The sequence below is a fragment of the Tubulanus polymorphus genome, chromosome 5 (genome assembly GCF_964204645.1).
Source record: "Tubulanus polymorphus chromosome 5, tnTubPoly1.2, whole genome shotgun sequence".
Taxonomy (NCBI): Eukaryota; Metazoa; Nemertea; class Palaeonemertea; order Tubulaniformes; family Tubulanidae; genus Tubulanus; species Tubulanus polymorphus.
This window is the reverse complement of record NC_134029.1, coordinates 10,000,687-10,019,503: the sequence shown is the minus strand read 5'-3', so window position 1 is coordinate 10,019,503 and position 18,817 is coordinate 10,000,687. Positions and strand designations below refer to the sequence as shown.

At 36.9% G+C, this 18,817-nt stretch overlaps 1 protein-coding gene across 1 annotated transcript in view; it reads left to right on the top strand.

The window, feature by feature from the left end:
• Positions 1–18,817, top strand: part of LOC141906219 (glutamate receptor 2-like) — a 54,210-nt gene that overhangs the window by 33,198 nt on the left and 2,195 nt on the right. Inside the window, exons 3-15 of the mRNA XM_074795461.1 lie at positions 2,310–2,558; positions 2,663–2,910; positions 4,503–4,556; positions 5,353–5,506; positions 9,259–9,461; positions 10,963–11,070; positions 11,307–11,417; positions 11,715–11,936; positions 13,822–14,177; positions 14,558–14,756; positions 15,228–15,475; positions 17,492–17,594; positions 18,232–18,369. Of these exons, the coding sequence (XP_074651562.1) occupies positions 2,310–2,558; positions 2,663–2,910; positions 4,503–4,556; positions 5,353–5,506; positions 9,259–9,461; positions 10,963–11,070; positions 11,307–11,417; positions 11,715–11,936; positions 13,822–14,177; positions 14,558–14,756; positions 15,228–15,475; positions 17,492–17,594; positions 18,232–18,369 (2,393 nt within the window). The remainder of the gene's footprint in view (positions 1–2,309; positions 2,559–2,662; positions 2,911–4,502; positions 4,557–5,352; positions 5,507–9,258; positions 9,462–10,962; positions 11,071–11,306; positions 11,418–11,714; positions 11,937–13,821; positions 14,178–14,557; positions 14,757–15,227; positions 15,476–17,491; positions 17,595–18,231; positions 18,370–18,817) is intronic.

Here is an 18,817-nt window from a genome sequence, read left to right as displayed (position 1 = left end):
GATTCAGTAAATCCAACGCTGGAACCGGCTATTCAGGGTACTGAATAGAAAAAAAAACATATTTCTATCTCCCTAATCAGAGACGTCTCGTGGGAAGATGTTTGTAGGAAAAACAATTTCGAGGTTATTCCTTGTCAGCTAACTCGGAATACACCGTGTAAACCACTATCAACTTCGAAAATCAGTTCACACCGAGCTTTTGTTTACAAAAACATGACGTTTCCATGCGATTTGATATTTCATTCATCAATTCAGATCAGAGGCGAAACTGGGCTATAACAAAAATTAACAAAAAATGTGTCCATTTTATGCGCACTGTTCTATTTGAACCATGTATAAAGGATCAATACCTACTATAGAAGTGTCTGCATAGCCTTTTAGAAATCCTTTTTTTCTAAGTATCCCTAATAGAGCTGAAAAATTGACAGGTTATTTTTTTCATTTCCCCGTTCCAAGCAGATTATCCCTAAAAGTCGGTAAAAGCCTAAGGCTCCTAAACAACTTAACGGATTCCTACCCAATTTTCTAGGGTTTTACTTAAACCCCAATACCAACAGATTTCAAGTGTCCAGATTTTGATTGAGCACTCGGTTCGTCCCCCGAGGTTCTGATATAATTTGTATAAGTTTGTTTAAGGCTATGGATTATACATATTGGAGCTTGAATAGGGATTATAGCCTGGATGAACTTCGGTTATCGGAGTTAGTCGACTATAGTCGAACTTAGTGAAACCAAATGTCAGTTAGTCGGTACTATAGTCGGGAAATGGTCGACCACGCGACCTAGTTCGGACCTAATTCCAAGATGGACGGCACTTTGAAATACGTTACGACCGGTTACACGTTACGTTACTTTCGGTTATTAGTTCCGACCACTAGTCGATTGTTCGTCAGATTGTTCTTATCCAATTATAAAGCAATGATGGTTTCACCGTAACATGGCTTCGTGGGAAGGTCTCCGAATGTCAGATTTTGGATCGACGGATCATAGACGATACCGGTGTGTTCGAAATATTTTTCTTCGTATTAGCCATTCCACGACGTACTGTACGGCAACTTTGTTATCAATGTCTAGAGCAACAAAGTAGTTAACGTATCTATTTGTTTCTAAAATCAAATAAAGGATTAAATAGTTATTTATTTTCTTCGTATTACTTTAAGCCAGTTAAATGTTACTCAATACTATATTGCGGGCTATTTGATTGCATACGGATAGGAATAGCAGTTATTACCCCTCTTAAGTGTGATCTACTGTATCGCCAAAGGGAGCCCTGGAGAACTAGGAACTTGGATTATCTCTGTGAGTTTAAGTAAAAGATTTACAACTACTACATATATTTTATTTCGAATATGAAAATGTTTTAAATATTTCCGCCAGTGCATGTCATTATTGGGTTCGAATTCCGTTAAAAGAGTACTAGTTTCCACTTCAACAAATTCGAAATCGCCGCTTTCGTTTTGAACCCGATATACGTCAACTTGGTTTTTATTGAATAGTCTCATAGTGCTTGTTCGAACTCTGTCGTATAATAATTATAATTATAATAATAATGATAATTCTTTTATCTATAAAGCGAATTTCTATAAAACATTATCGTACCGAAAGTGATTTTTAAGGCCTAACTGTGATATATTTTATTGACGTAGTTGTACCGTACCAGTCATATCACGTTCAAATCCCGACAATAAACAGTTCTTTTCATTTCTATATATTTATGATTTCCAAATGGTTTGCATATTAATGATGCTGCTGGGCAGAAAACCCGTTATCGCTCTATTTTGTGATTATTTTCTTTATAAAGTTCAGTTATCAACGGCATGAGAAGAAACAAACACATACGAACCAGGTCTTGAAATGTTTCGAAAAGATTCCTAAGCTTTTCGAAATAATTTGATTTTTTATTTACTGTCAAGCACAAATTAACACGCCAGAACGAAATCTACTTATCAATATCAAATTTTCTTAGAAGCACTTCTTAACTATAGGTCTCAGATATGAATGGTGCCACCGTTTTTGCTCTACCCATGTGCTAAAAACGTGACGATCTTATTTTCTCATTACTGAAAGCTGAAAATAATGTCACGTGTCGAATAATAACAATAATCGCATTCCCAGTGTAAAGAGTGCATTTGCAACAATTAGGCGTTTTTATATAGAAGAGCAGTTATTTTCTTAGAAATGCGTAACTACAAACCATTAGCTGCCAGTTCATTCGCTGACAAATTTTCATACTCAAATCGTATTTGCAGTTATAAAAAAGAGTACCTGGGAACTAAACGTTTTGAAATTTTCGATTCTTTTTTTTACAGGGTGCAACAGCACGGAGAAAGGAGTTTTCTCGTTTATTGGCTATCATTCCGTCTCAACACAAAATATCGTTCAAACGTTTAGTCGCACGTATCAAATGCCGTTCATATCACCGGGCCCAATTACTGAGAAAGTGCCTTATAACAACGACTTCATTATTCATATGTTTCCTCCATATGCCACAGCTATCGCCGATCTCATCGCCGGGTACCGATGGAAACGGGCGTATTATTTATACGAAAATACAGAAGGTAATCTAGCCGCCGCACTCGCTCCGATTTGCAGAATTTGCAATCCTTTCGTTGATCTCGCTAAACCGAGAAAGTGACGATTTTCCTTTATTCATTCTTTGTAGCTTTAGTGCGTTTAGAAAAAATCCTCAAATCGTTGCACGAGCGCGATAAAGATGCTGAGATTGATGCACTATACGTCCACGATGTACACAATGCCTATAGCCACCTGAGGCGGGTCGACGAGCACTCGTTATTCTCGGAGGATGAACGTGTTCAACTCGCCAGGGTTAATACGGCTAGGATCAGCGGGGAAAAGGCGATAATCATTGATGTAGAAAGCTACGACTCGATACATGTCCTTCTTAAACAGGTTGGTATACCAATCGCGGCAAATTAAGGTTATGCAAAAGGCATATAAAATTTGTTTTAACCGTTTTTAAACTCGAAATCTTCAGAATCAGCCACTATACTACTCCGAGAGAGTTCCAAGAAAAAAATTGTTTTCCGTGTGTAAATCACGAACTTACGCAGTAGCAATAAATCACACGATTACGATTCCAAATGTGGAAAAGTTACTAAATGAATTTTTAGAGACGTGATCATTTATTGATTTATTTGTGAATGAGTGTTACACTGCTTAAGTAGCAATATGTCCAGGCAAATTTGCAGTTGCCACAACAGCATGATGCCTTGCTTCTTTAATGTATTTTGGACGAATCGGTTCTATGGAAAAGTCTAATCTTACTAAAACAAAATATTTTCATTTGGCCTAGGCTAACATTCTTATTGCAATTTTACCGAGATTGCCTCAACTTTCACGTCATTTACAGGAGGCATATTTTGAATGGAACCGCGTGGGTACCAATTGGCACAGGTGGCTACCGGCCTATTTAATTGCACCACAAAAAGCCCTCATAAGAGGGCTTTTCGTTAATGGGAAACTGAGATAACGGTTCATTTTGCCGCATACGTCAAAATGCGCTCCATCAGCGTTACTGCGAGCAGACGACGATCATCGCTGATACTATCTATAAAAGGACAGCGAAACGTGATTAACTTGTATAAAACACTAAACATTACAGCCGGAAACAGACTCATTTTACGGTAGCTACGAACATCCCATTTGTCATCGACGACATTTAAGTGAAAATGTGGAGTCATTAGGCCGTTTTCTATAAAACGGCTCCCGACTTGTTTGCCGGAGATAGCTCAGTCGACTTGCATCGTTCGATCACTTCTTTCCCCAGCGAGAGATACAGACACATGTAAACAATAAGATAATATGTTGACTCGGACACATATAAACGCCTTTCATGCGCATCTATCAATTTTTGCATTGGTAGCGAATATATCCATTCTGTGACGTTTGAAGTGCGTTCGGTCAAAATTATTGCTCATTTTGAAGGATCTGCTGACGTCGCTGCTGACACGTCTATCATCATTTTGCTTCGTAGATCTTTGTTGACTAGTGTATTTTTTACTAATGAGACTGAAATTATTAACTATAAGCTGAACTTATTTCTAATCATTTCTTTCGTTCTATATTCTCGATACATTCCCGTATGTTCTATTGTATTTTTGTGAAAGATGTGTGTAGCGTCCACTAGTTTCATACTAAGACGCTGTATCCTCGGTCGCATAGAATAACATTATTTACATTTGACTCGCTACCACATCTAAAGCCTTGTCAAGGTTTTGAAACTGGGCCCAGATTCCCTTTATCTTTACAGGCTGATACTGATAGATATGTAATTCGGGGTTGGATTCGAATTCGTTTTACCTTAAGCCGTGGCATGTTGACGAATATTTATATTCTTGAATAAAACCTCTGTTTGAAAGCTTAACGGGTCGAATGTAACTGTCGAATGATTGTTGAAATCGAAAAATGGCCCCGCGTTCGATCATCCTCAGCATTAACCAATTCATTATTGTTGATTGAAATGCGTATATTCTTTTTTTCAGATTCAACAAGTAGGCATGAACCGCGTACAGTATCACTATATAATCGCTGGATTGGTGAGTAGCTATCGGTATCTGAGTTCTATATAAAACAGTCACAGCAGAATGAATCACAATTTTCTGATTTTGAATTTGGCAGATGACATTTGATTAATTTGATTGAAATTCTATTCTGCGATTCCTGACGGACGTAAATCCATAATGATTTATCTACTATTGTTTGTATCATACAAATCAATCGAAGTCCCTGATTTGATGATGAAAATAATTTCACGCCACAGAATTGTCATAATAAATTATCATCGTGTGATTCTGTGAATTAGAAACAGAATAAAATGGAAGGAAAAGCAAAAATAAACCAAATAGATATAACTGGTTGAATGATTAGATTAAAGTATCCGTATGTTTCACATGTTATTGGATAAGTAAATAGTTTTTATAATTAAAGATGAAATTATTAAAATCCATAAATAAATACACGGTTTATGGTAAGGATGTTGTAACCGTTTTGAGAAATCTAATGATGGTACTGGTAGTTTCTAATCAAATACCTAGTCGTTGCTATGCAATTCAATAAAAAATGTTTGCATTTTGTTGTTTCATCATTCCTTTACTGACGAAGAGAAAGAAATCATTTTGATTTACACATCAAAATGCTAAGCTAAGCTGTTAAAAATCACGATAGCACGATCGTGATTTTTAACAGCATTTCGTAATAACGTGACCAAAAGGAATGTAATCAATATGGAAAAATCTATGAAAATTTCATTTAAGCACTTTTCGGTTTCGAATAAAATGAAATCTACATCAACGTCTAGCTGTGTTATTGGAATTTTCGTTTTTCTTATATCAGGATATCGACAGCGTGGATATAGATGGTTTGAGATACAGCGGCGTGAACGTCACAGGCTTTCGTCTCGTAAATCCAGAAAGTTTCGAAGTTGTCGAATTTTTGAAAGATTGGTCTCGCACATCTTGGGGAGCTGGAACGCGAAAACTTGACGTAAGTATGCATACTCGCATAATATATCTCAATTTTTACGCGTTATCGAAATATATGTTTGGTGCACGAAAGAAATATGAAAATAACCAGGTTCACGTATGAAATAAACAGTAATAAACCAAAATCAAATCATGCGTACGTATAATTTGAATAATGCAGTTAACTCGTGCGTGTGTGGATGGATTAAAACGTTGACATCTAAATCTAAATTCTATATTCAAACGTAAATCAAATTTAGATTCCGGTTACAAAATGAGTTATGTAGGGACATAAGCGTAAAATCATTATCTGCCAAATACCCGTATAAACGACACACATGCAACAATTCTTTCTAAACATTTTTTCGGTCGATTTGACGCACACTTCAAAACGAACATTTTAACTCAAAGCGCGTTAGAACGACTTTTCTCATGTGTTAGAACAGGTTTTTGACACTGAAACGGATCCAAGAATTTAGATTAAGGGGAATTACGTTGTATGCACATTAAGCTGCACGAAGGACGAGCGCCGTAGGCCCTCGCCTATGAAAATCTGCAGTTATGGATCATTTTCTGAGCATCTAAAACAGAAATAACCATGCAATAACGTTATCTTGGCGAGAGACTTGGCCGAAAAACCACAAATCTGTCCTAGTCTTCCCTGTGCTTCAGACGACCTGTACGTGTACGAGAACAACTTTGTCACAAAATGGTGTGTTACGATACCCGTCTCTGTCGTAGACTTTTGCTGTGCAATTTGTACCATTTAGAACACTACCAACCAAAGATGAAACGTGATCCGCGAACTTGAAAAGTTCTGTATTTGCGCACAACGATTTTGATGCGCCAACAATAGTTTTAGATTGCAAATATGCCCCCCCCCCCCCCCGTTATCAATGTGCCCCCCCCCATATTTCTATCTGATTCGAGTGGACTGAGTAAGTGATCGTGATGATGTTATTCATTTAGTCAATAATTGGTGTTGATGAACCAAGATACGGACGAAGTAAAACAAAAACAAACGATCGTACTGACAAAATCACCCGATAAGTGGTTCCTAGCGAAATAAAGAGTCCATCAAAAACTAAGCAGATTTTTGATCACCTGTATTGGCTTTTGGTGATGACGTGTTAAGTTTGCGTGGTAATCGAGCGCGATATCCCGTGTTAGTGAACCATTGTTTGGAATGTCGCAAGAATATAACATCCCCCGGGTAGATGTTACACAAAATGTGGATTAACGATTTGAGTCTATTCTAATCGTACACGATATCATAAACTTCATAAAGCCACAACATTTGAAAAAATATATCTGTTAATCGATCAATTTTATTGGCACTTTTTACAAATTCCAATTTAATTCAATTTTGTTTAACGAAAATGAAATTCGTTTTCTTTTCAAATAATCTTTATTCGGAAATTACAAAAATGATCGGTAGTGACTGAAGGAAAAATCTGAAGTATTCGCACCAGGCAACTGTCTGTGTAAAAAAAGAAAACATTTTAATGATTATATGGGAATATGGTTCTGTCACGGTTTAGACCGTCCAAAACAATATTATTAATATTTTCAATGATGTGTTTGATGAACAAAACAACAAGTCTTGGACTTTTTAAGTCTCGGGGCATAATTTTCAGTTCTAACTTAACATTTAAGCAGAAATATGTGACGTGTATATTTGTCATATTTAGAGTTCAAAAAAGATGACTATACTTGATAACTTTATAGCTACTACACCTGCCCCCTCGCGCCGGCGGAGATTTTGTTCATTTTCCCAAGCCGTCTGGAACTTCCGAATTTTTCGACGAAATGTACGCGTCAAGGTTCATGGAACACTTGTTCAGGTTTTTCTGGAATTGCATTGCTATATATACGAATTAGCCAACATAACGAAACGTTTTTGAAGAAATGTGTCTTTATCATTCATTCACCCACGTCTGCTATATTCGGCTGGCGGATCATGCATTGTAATTCTAGTCACGGAGTGAGAAGGGATCATCGTCTGCTATCCAATCAGCAATAGTATGGCGGTAAATATTTGGCCGGTAGTTATTTGCGCGTTTACGTGATGCATTATATTCTCCAGCATGAAATCATAGCGCGATAACGTGTCAATATTACATATCCCTCCGTGGCTGCCTGTCCACGCTTTTTCCCGGCGCTCTATGTTATATTCGCTTTCATCGCTACTTCTCTAACAAGAACACACTCCGATTTAATACTCGTCACCACAAAAGCGAGTGAGAAAGTTGCGCTGCTGAAGATCCGATGCGGCTTGGTAGGAAGTAAATGTTCCGGTATCTTCGTAGCTACGTACGCGTAAAAATGTGCGTGGCGAGTTCTATTCAAAAGATTTTGAACCGACAGAAGAATCTCATTCCTGTGCCCATGCTCATTCTGTAAGATATCTACTAAAGCGCTTCTTACCACTCGGTATGTCATGGCCACTCAGAGAAAATAGACTTTGCTATCCTGCCGTTGTAAGAACCAATGTTGACGAGTAAACAGCTCTACCCAGAGAACTGACAAAGAAATTTCATGACATCGATCACATATACTTGCACCTTTTGCATTTCGTTATGATATTAGCTTAAGCAGTTGTTGTTCAGTTGTAATGTTCCGATCGGTAAAAAAAGCCATTAGTGGCTTCCTGTATAGCGCACAACCTTTTTAAATTTTGTCATGAGCGAATTCATCTTTTCTTCCAAAAACCTGTATCATATTATTGGGGATGATGACGCAGACTTTTTGCAAAGTGTATAAATAGCCCGGATCGCTACATGAAGAGTATTAACTGTCGTGTTTAGTGCGCTAGAACCCACGCCGCCTAAACGTATCAAATCATAAGTGATAAAGCTTGCCATTAGCTTATCCCCTGCTGGTTTATCGAGTGTGATAAGCGCGTGATAAAACGGCATCCCTGTAGAGATAAACGTCGTCGCAGAATTTATACATGTCACGCTGATAGACTTATGTCACCGAGGCTTCGCAAAATTACCATCGACCCATCCATCGACGCCGTCAAATCGCACCGAAGATTTGGAGTGTTGAGTTTTGTAGAAATTTCATATTTCTGCAGAGCAAATTTTCAATAACAAAGAGCTGAATGCTTCAAAGATTAAGCTACCGTGTACATCAACATAATCATTAATTGCGATGAGAAGATGAGATATGCTCATTCTATTCCGAGGTGTAGCGAAAAGAAACGGGGTTACTTTCAATTTTCAAATTATATTATGTACGTAGCTTGATGGACGAAAGAAACTTGAAACGTCGAGAAAGCATACTATACGTATAAAATGGAAAACCTTTCTTTAATAAATCGTTTAATATTTTCTAGAAAGCTATATATATCTAGAGAGACAACCGACACTATTTGTCACCTGTATTGTCACAGAGGTTTTAAGTCTCCCGAGATTCATCATCTAAGGGTTCAACATTCAGGAGTACATTGTACTTCTATCCTTGATGAAAACAGCTGACTTTCTGTTCATTATATAAACACTGATGAATAGAACAGTTCTCAACTTGAAATAGACTCTAAAAAGTGATTTTTGAATGAGAATGACAAATTAATACTTTATCGCCTTATTATTAGCAGATTGAATCAAATTGAATTTATGAACCTTTTGCAATGAGACGTGGTTTAATTTGCTTGAATCAAGAAATATTTGAACTAAATAACTATAATTTAAACGAAGGTAGCGATATTTACGCGCCTACGCTTTCTCATTCTCATTAATGTATAGTTCAGATTCGTTTTCTTTCTTATAGCCAGATATCGCCTTGTTGTTGGATTCAGTAAGCGTCTTCCAGAAAGCTTTATTGATGATCAAGAACAGCCCCACACTCCGGAACTCTTTTGATAAGACTTTCCGTCGTGGGAAGGTATACAGTAACGACACCCAGGGGGTACCATGCGGTGAACGTCCCGTCAGTCCGTGGCAACATGGCGCAATGCTGATTAAGGAATTCAAACGGGTAAGACAATGAGATTGTGGTAGGATAGACACTGTCGCGATAGTTAATCAGAGCGGGCAATAATATACATGTATGTGTTTTTGAGCTATAGGTTTAGGAAACACATTGTTGAATACTGGAGCAGATTTCAACTGTTTCATATACAGAGTCTGACGCATTATGAGTCAAACTCAAACTACCCACAAAAAGCCAATTAGTGTAGGAGATAATCAATTATCTGAGAAAGAATTTCTCCCTCTCTGTCGCTACTTTTAACTTCAATTTCAGCTGTGGCTTCTTTTAAGATTTAAGTTGCGTCGCGAAAGTGCCAAATAAGACCAAATTTTGTCTGAAAGTGTCCATTTATTGCTCTCGTGATCTTCTCGGAGACATTTGCAAATCCCAGAAAATAAGACAAACCTTTTTGTGTGGAATATACTGAATAGATATTATGTGACTTTATATTCAGATGAATTCTTCTTATTGATAGAATGGGGAAAATGCTTAATAAACGTACCATCAACAATGTTGCGGCTATTCATTTATACATCATTGCTTAAGGAACTACCATTTTGGTTCGAAGAATAAGAACCTAAGCTATCGTCAAGTTGCAGTCATGAAGTCACATGACAGGATCGGAAGATTTTTTTTCAGATTGAGTGATACACTTCAATGAAATAGGTCCACATATGTAATTCGCTTGTCTTAAGAATATTATAATCATCATGATAGATATATTTAAATACTCTGAATAATATCATTTTCTAAAATCATGCGTAATGAACCCCGATTTAGCGGTTGGTTAAAACAAATCATTACATCTACTCGCGCATAAATACACCATCACTGCTGAGCCTGTTAAAACACCGCCGATCACACATCTATATCTGTACTTCGATTTCCGATTTCAAAATCAAACCCCCTGTTTCGCTCCCGGCAGGTGTGGTGGGTATGTAAGGGACACTCAATCGAAAAATCAAACAAAATTTACCAGCCAAATAAATAAATAATGGGGACAATCCCTATTTTAAGATCAAAGAAAAAAAAACGCCAGTAGTACCCGTACGTACAGCCAGCCGCACACACGTTGATGCTTCCACTTCAAAAGTTAAGAACCAATTATTAGATATTTGTGATCCGATTTGCACCAAATAAACCTTTAAAGTAAGGTATTTAGCATCGGAAATTGTGCCGAAAATTCTAGATTGATACACTATACATAGCTTTTCAAGTAAGCGTATTTTTAGTGTAAACCAATTATGTTGATTGACAAGCAAGCTCAGCCTCATTTTATCGATGAAGATGTAAACAATTCAAATTCAAAATTCACATTCAAAATAACTTTATTACACCTTAATATAATTACAAAGCATATCATTTACCACGTGCGCAATGCAAACGGAAAACAAATTGAATTTTTTTAAACAAACTTCTCTAATGGAATATCAATTTCTTTTCATAATTTGCCTTTCTTTTATGTAATTTATAATTTGTGCATCAGACTTTCTTTCCTATTTCGCAGGTAAAATTTTCTGGACTCAGTGGTTTAGTGGCCTTTGATAAGCATGGCTTTCGAAAGCAATATACTCTCGACGTCATGTCTCTAAAAGGACCTGAAGGAATGAAAAAGGTTTGCCCAAATTTGGCGATTACGTTATTGATATTGAAATAAGAAGCTCACGCATACGTTAACAAACTTTGAAAACACTATGAACTATTTTGAAATTTTACATTGATGAAATATTTTAATCTTTACATTAATATTGTAAGAGATCAGCGAATTTAAAATCAATATGACCGTGCTATTTTGGCAAAATTTTTGTTTTCTGTAATATTTGTTAGCTATCTCTTTTTGTTGCTGGGTAGATTGGAGTGTGGACGCCAGAGACGGGTCTAAATATTACTGAGGTCGGACTGAAAAATCTGATTAGTCGTGGTTTGATGGAGCGAGAACTACTCTACGTGACCAGCTTGATCGTAAGTTGAATAAATAATGCAAATAACCACTCATCATTCGCCATTTCCTCATTGCATTTACATCGAAATCATTTCAATTTGACTTATTATAATAATCTCTAATCAACCTTTTTCTACTACTATCTTTCCACCAATAGAGCATTGGCCTTCTTGATAACTATTTGCAAGGAGAGCAGTGACTTTTTTTAACATTCAAACCGATCTTAATTGTGTATAAACCTAGTCCCATCTAAACTTAAAGTTGAATATATGATCATTCTTAAACTCCGAACCGAAACGAATAATTCTTTTTATCAGGAGGAGCCATTCTTGATGGAGCGTCCCCTGGTCAAAAACTCAGATGGGGAGAATATAACACTGAAAGGTAACGATCGTTACGAAGGCTACTGCAAGGATCTTCTTGATGAGCTTTCCAAATTATTGAATTTCGATTATGAAATACGACTCGTCGAAGATAAAAGCTACGGTACTTTACGGAATGGAACGTGGGACGGAATGATCGGGCAACTACTAAACAAAGTACGTATAGGCTACGTACGCTAAATCCAATCTCAGGAAAACGGAAACTACGTGTTTCCTCGATTAGCATGATTCCTAGTTAATTTCCTAAGAAGTCATTCAATAGTCTTTCATCTTAATCCCCATGATGCTGAAAAGTTACACTGAAATCTGTTAAGTTCGTACTAATTCGTGGTATTAAACGGGTAGCGTTATCAATATTGTGTTGACGCTGTTGCGACTGAGAATTATCGGGTTATCAGAATATTCAAAAGAAAGAAATATTTTGACATTTTAATGTGGCCCAAGATAAATATGGTCAGTGGCTTGATTATTACTGGATATACAAGTTCCAAATCCGCAGACACGTCTGTGAAGGGATAGGGGTTATATCCAGATAGTATAAATCAGAGGAAAACTTTAAGCTCACACGGCAGATCTTCTGCATCCATTCAAAATCGGCCATAATTGTGGAACTGGATCCAGGGTCAATAAGACACTACCTGTGGAAGTGAAGACCTTCGAATGAAAAATGCATATAAACCTTGGAACTGAGTTATAAGCATTTATAGCTACCGTCATGACTAAAAAAGTCGGCTATAAATGTTGAAAAGTCAACTTAGAATAGTATATTTAGTAGAAAGTTAGGGATATAGGTAGATTAGAATAATGTGTCTTAGGTCTTTATGAAAGAATACTATAAGTCCTAGTCATACGATTATTGGATATCTGTGTACCTCGCCGATTTCTACATCTCATGAACAACGTTGGTGTGTGTGATCGTTAGTAAGTCTTAACGGCCTAACCAGATGAGTTTTCATTCACTCGGCCAATCTAGTGTACTTGTAACCGACAGTTACGAGTATCCATCAGCGATACCTGCTGAGAATAGCGATGCGTGAGTATGGCCACAACCTAATGAAACCATTACAAATGAACATAAACACGAATTGTGTCGTTTATCACGGTTTTCCATTAGCCTTGCCTGACATAAGAGCCCTCTTTTCTACCGGAGGCTTTTGCCTTTTTGATATGATTTCAAATGAAAATGTCGACATGGAAAAGTCGTTAATCAAAAATGAATTTCATCGTTATCGTCTGTGTAAAAGACAAAAGAACAAACAACATGAATCATTAACCAGTTGTAATCTTTAAAGCTATTGATGTTACGTTGTATGATCATTACAACCAATGGAAACATCCCGGAAAATAGTCAAAAAACTGAATTTGAGAACTGGTATGTTAAGTTGACAACAATTCTTGAAATGATGATATGATTAATCAATATGAAATTGTAAAAAGCTAAATATGTGAATGGCAACAACGGTACGGTAACAATGAAAATAATTTTGGGCACCGGTCATTTTCGTGTTCAGAGAGGTCTACTGAACAACCTCACATACGATGCCAAGCATGACAATTTACATAAGCTCCTATACTAGAAGAAGTGTGTACACTCAGATAAATTCTATGATTCCCTGTTGGTCAAGTTGACACAATGTACATGAAAATGCAATAAGTTGATATAGTTTCCCAAAGATGGCAAAGCATTTTCAAATTATCGAATGGTTTTGATTTCAGCGAATTTGAAATTTTAGTGTGTAAACATTTCACCCCTATGTCCATTTTCACAGTCCGAAAATTCTATACATCACACATTTTAGATCGGCTTATAAAGAACTATAAGAACACGATTGGGTTTTCAATTAGCGGGTTGACTGATATTTGCAAAAATGGTTTTTGATGTTTTACAATTACGTAACTGCTACGAAACAAATACCACATTTTGCCTGATTCGAAGTTTCATTTCCGATCAGTTAACCCCCTAAAGCCAAATACTACGATGAGAGTGGAAACTGGTTCTTGTCATTTAATCTGTCTCTAATACAATGTATCTGCTTTGTAGACAGCCGATATGGCCGTGGCTCCTCTGACGATAAACGCAGTTCGCGAGAGAGTCGTCGAATTTACGAAGCCCTTCATGAACCTCGGTATAAGCATTATGATAAAGAAACCAGAAAAACAGAAACCGGGCGTATTCTCATTTATGAATCCATTCTCATCGATGGTTTGGATGTATATATGTGCTGTGTGCTTAGTGGTCGGTCTGTTTTTGTTTCTTATCGGTCGTATAAGTCCGTATCAGTGGACCTTGAAGGACGAAGGTGGTGGATTCGTCGCCAGCACGGAATTTTCGTTAACTAACTGCGTATGGTTTTCTCTCGGCTCACTCATGCAACAAGGCGGGGACATTACATTAAGGTAATCAGCAACGGAGTGGTGAACTATACCACCTACACAGAGCCCCTTGCATTCAAATTTTGGGGGCAGATGATCCTGTCAAACATTTTTGAAAATTTCTGCCGCACTAAACCAGTGATCTTGAACCAAAATGAGTCAATCTCCAAGTGTGTCCGATATCAATCTGATGTATATACATCTAAATAATCATTTCGAGCTAAACTGTACAGGGACCTACATGATTATACACTGCGTTTGTTGTGAAATCTAAGATCAGGCTTTCCATTACGCATGTCAACGTCTCGTCGAAAACGAAAGCTGATTTAAGTGATCAAAGCAAAGCTCTTTGGAGCAAAGATAAAGGATTCATGATGTTTTTGATGTGTATATATATTTTGCAGGTGCGTTTCTTCCCGAACTCTGGCCAGCGTTTGGTCCTTGTTTACGTTGATACTTGTATCGACGTACACGGCTAATTTGGCGGCATTTTTAACTGTTGAGAAATTACTAACTCCTATACGAGACGTCGAGGAGTTAGCTTATCACAATACCATTTTATACGGCACTCGCGGAGGAGGCTCAACCGAAGATTTTTTTAAGGTAATTCCGAGAAGAATGTATTAATCGGTATCCTGACGACGTTATATTCATCGAAGTCTCGTCGATGAATACGGTGAAATATCGAACAACGTATTTCGGTGAATTATACTTCCCCGATGAATATCGCCACAAGTTTTATTTTTGCTTTTACAACGTTTATTGAAAAAGGTCAATAGAGATCTGATGAATATACGTCCGTCTCGGCGAGTGTCATCGATAAACACGCAGCATGATAAAAAATTGTATATCGGAAAATCACAAATAAAAATCATAGCTGTAAATCAGCGATAGCAGGTTTACTCTACGTCTTGATACTGATCGTGAATAAAATATAACATGTATTACAATGTTACAATACAGATAAACGCATACATATTTAACGCCAGCTATTATAAATACCGACATAGAACCGATCAGTGCTGTCGTATTTTCGTAAACAATGTAATGAAAATGTTTCACTTTCCTTTTCAGTATTCAAATATTCCTGTATATAAATATATGTGGCAGAAGATGTCAGCTAATAGGAAATCAGTAATAACAAAGTCCACTTTAGAGGGTGTCGGCAAGGTGCGAAACTCTAAATCAAAATATGCATTTTTACTTGAGTCGACAATGAACTCTTATATCAGTCAACGAAAACCATGCAATACGATGATGGTTGGAGAGCAGCTTGATGCAAAAGGATATGGAATAGCCACTCCGTTTAGCTCGAGGTGGAAGTAGGTATTCCAATAGAATAATGTGAGATAGTAGTGAAACTGGGCCGCATACACCCTATACTTGGGTAAATGAGCTTAGTTTTTGGCGCCGTACATAAATGAGAACCATAAAAACTTTTGATAAGCCACTACGAATGAGAGATGTTAAACAGTCACACAAAACGTCATCTAAACATGTGCATTGTAGTTTACAACCAGCAGTTAGAAGCAATTAACCCACTCCAATACTGTAACCTACGAGGCACTGCTCGTGCTGGTTCAAAGAAATATGGTGCTGCAAACAGCTGTTTCTTTCCTATCATTCCTAAAGGCAGCAAATTTGATAATGACAAATTATTGCAAATAATATATAACCCATTGACACCTAGTGAAAAGTTATAACATTTACTTAATGACAGCTGACGTATTGTGGGTAATCTAACTTTAATATACACCAGTCTTATAATCATATGCACTAGATTGGTCAAATTGGCAAAAGGATACATGGTCGGGGTAAAGAAAATAGTTTGATACTCACAGCATTGCAAGAATGTAAATCTTACTCATCGGTATGGTACAGCTCCCTCTCAACACTAAGCAGGTCAACTAACAATCTCAATATCCTTGAATCCTCCTGTTCCAAAAACCCTAACAAAATGCGTCATACCTTGCAAGAACGGTTCCAAATCTGTTGGCTCCATTCGATCTCCAACTCTTCAAAACTCCAGTGTTTTGAACTATTGAAAAATTATTTTTCAATGTCTCCCTACCTGCAGGATACTACATTACCACCCAAATACAAATCCAACATATGTAAGCTACGCACTAGTAGTCATAAACTACATATTGAGAGAGGAAGGTATCACCCCTAGAGAACAAAGACTGTGCCACCAATGTCAGAAAGTTGAAGACGAATTCCATTTTGTCATTGCGGCAACCAATCCTGGACAAACTGCTACTATTCCATCCACAATCAAAGTCCCTCAAGAATCAAGAAAAATTTGTAATCCTTTTAACAGATTGTGACCTACAAAAATTTTCGTTGGAAAATTTATCTCTGGAGGCTTTGATAATTTGTAATCGTGCACGTATTTGACTTAAGTCTATGTAACAACTTTTTCTTAAATCTGTTTATACCATTGTATAATCAATCATTCAGGTATTTGTAGTAAGTGTACATAAAAGCTTATTGTATTTTTGTTTTTTTTTCTCTACCCAAATTTATCTATTACTATTGTTAACCTATCAATTATACTTTATTTTTATACTCTGTATGCCTCAATCCGTAAGGATCTTGAATACAATAAAGAGTCATTTTGAATTTGAATTTATCCAAAGTGACCATGGCGACGAGATTTTGCTAGAAGAATCATACGTGCGATCGACTGAAAATCAACAATCTTTAATATTTCCGGCCTAGACATTTCATACCGGGAAATTTGCTCATCTAGTGCCCGTCTCTGGCATAGGCCCATTCTCTCGAGTTTCGATTTATGTTAACAAATGCCGTCCCATTGATCTCTATACGCTTAGCCCACAGAAAATTTCACAGAAATGAAAAGCCGCGTAATGAATATATAATAGATAGAAGCCGCATTATATGTAAGCCCTATACGAAATATTGCACGAAGAAACGACCGGTAATCACTGTGTAAAAATATCCTGGACCACAAGATGTTGTGAATGAACATGATACATGATTTTTACTGACTTCGGCTTTTGCCCTTGGACCACTTCTACGGTGGGGCAGAGTTTCACAAAACAGGACCAACTCCTGAATCAATCATACTTAAATACGCAAATTGATATTGAATCAACGTATACCTTGTCATCTAACTGCGCCCAGAATCAAATCCTAAATGGACCAGTTCGGGTATAAAACTTTATCTGCAACAAGTTCTGTATATTTTTCTTCGTACAGTTTAAATGATCTTCTTACGTCAATCGTTGGAATTGTTTTGTGTAGGTTATGACGAAGAAACGAAATTTGAAAAATAGCACTTGCTTGAACATTCTATGTACAATGCTATATTTCAGTCGGAAGTTGAATTGGGCAGTTTTGAAACTAAGGGAAAGCGCGTATCTGGCGGCGTTGCAAAAGAAATGGTGGTACGATAAAAGTGAATGTTTCCATAACAAGGTACAATAGCAAATCAACTATAGACAACTAACAAATGAAAACATGTTTTTCAAAATTATTTTGATATTGAAAGAAAAACAGGGAAACCATTAAATGAATCGATCTGGGTATACACATGCACATTGTGTTTATTTTGCCAGTCATTTGAGCTAGAAAATCGTTTAAGTCCGTCAAATTGATGATCACGTGCACGCTGATTCGACTGACCTCAAAATTGTCCATCTAAATACAGTGGAACCTAGTTTTCATGACCTTGGAGATACCGATTAATTACGAACCTAGAGTTTCCTCCCAAATAGGATAATATCAATTACTTTCACACTAGATATTTCTGGCACAAGATTTTTCTTCACTTTCGATCAATCAGGATCTAGATAGAAATCTAGATCCCGAGAAATAATCAAATAATGCGTCAACCCATGCGTACTAATTCGTGTACATTTCTATTTCGTTTTATTTTGAAATATCATTTAACGATGACATGAGTTGCCTATGATTGAAACACGATGTTCTAGACCAAAGACATAGTCTGGGCCGCCGATTGTTGGCTATAATCATGTTAAGAATAGCTCTTAAGTCAAATTAATCACCGGTTTCTTCGCACGTATTAACCAGAAAACATCGTTTTGTTTGGCAGGAATCTAAACAGAATCCATTAGCGCTTAGTAACGTGGCTGGTATATTTTACGTCCTTATTGGTGGCTTCTTCATTGCCATGATTGTGTCGTTAGCCGAATTCTTGTATAAAGCTCACAAAGACGCCAGGCAAAAGAAGGTTTGTATATACAAATCTTTTCTCATCCTCATTTCCTTTTACCAGCTATAGACAATGAAACACTGATATCTAGGTGCTGGGTCCAAGTTTGACCAACACCGTGTCGTAAATTTCAAAATATATCTATATTGAATCTATACTACGATTCTTGATTTGATGTTGTTGTCGCATGATGTAATAGTCTTTATCTTCGAATTAGCCGCCTCTGATTCCTTGCCTTCCCTAACGTAGAGAACCGACAACCCATCCAAACTATAGAAATTGTGATAATCACAAAAGCTCGCTTTTGAACTGCATCATATTTCTGACATCTTGTATCGATAACCTATTACATTTAATATCCTGTAATTCCTGCTTATTAGAAAAAGGTAACCCACCGAAACTACGAACTTTCTCCGTTAATCTAACCGTAAGTAAAACCTATATAGATATATTTATCTTACATATC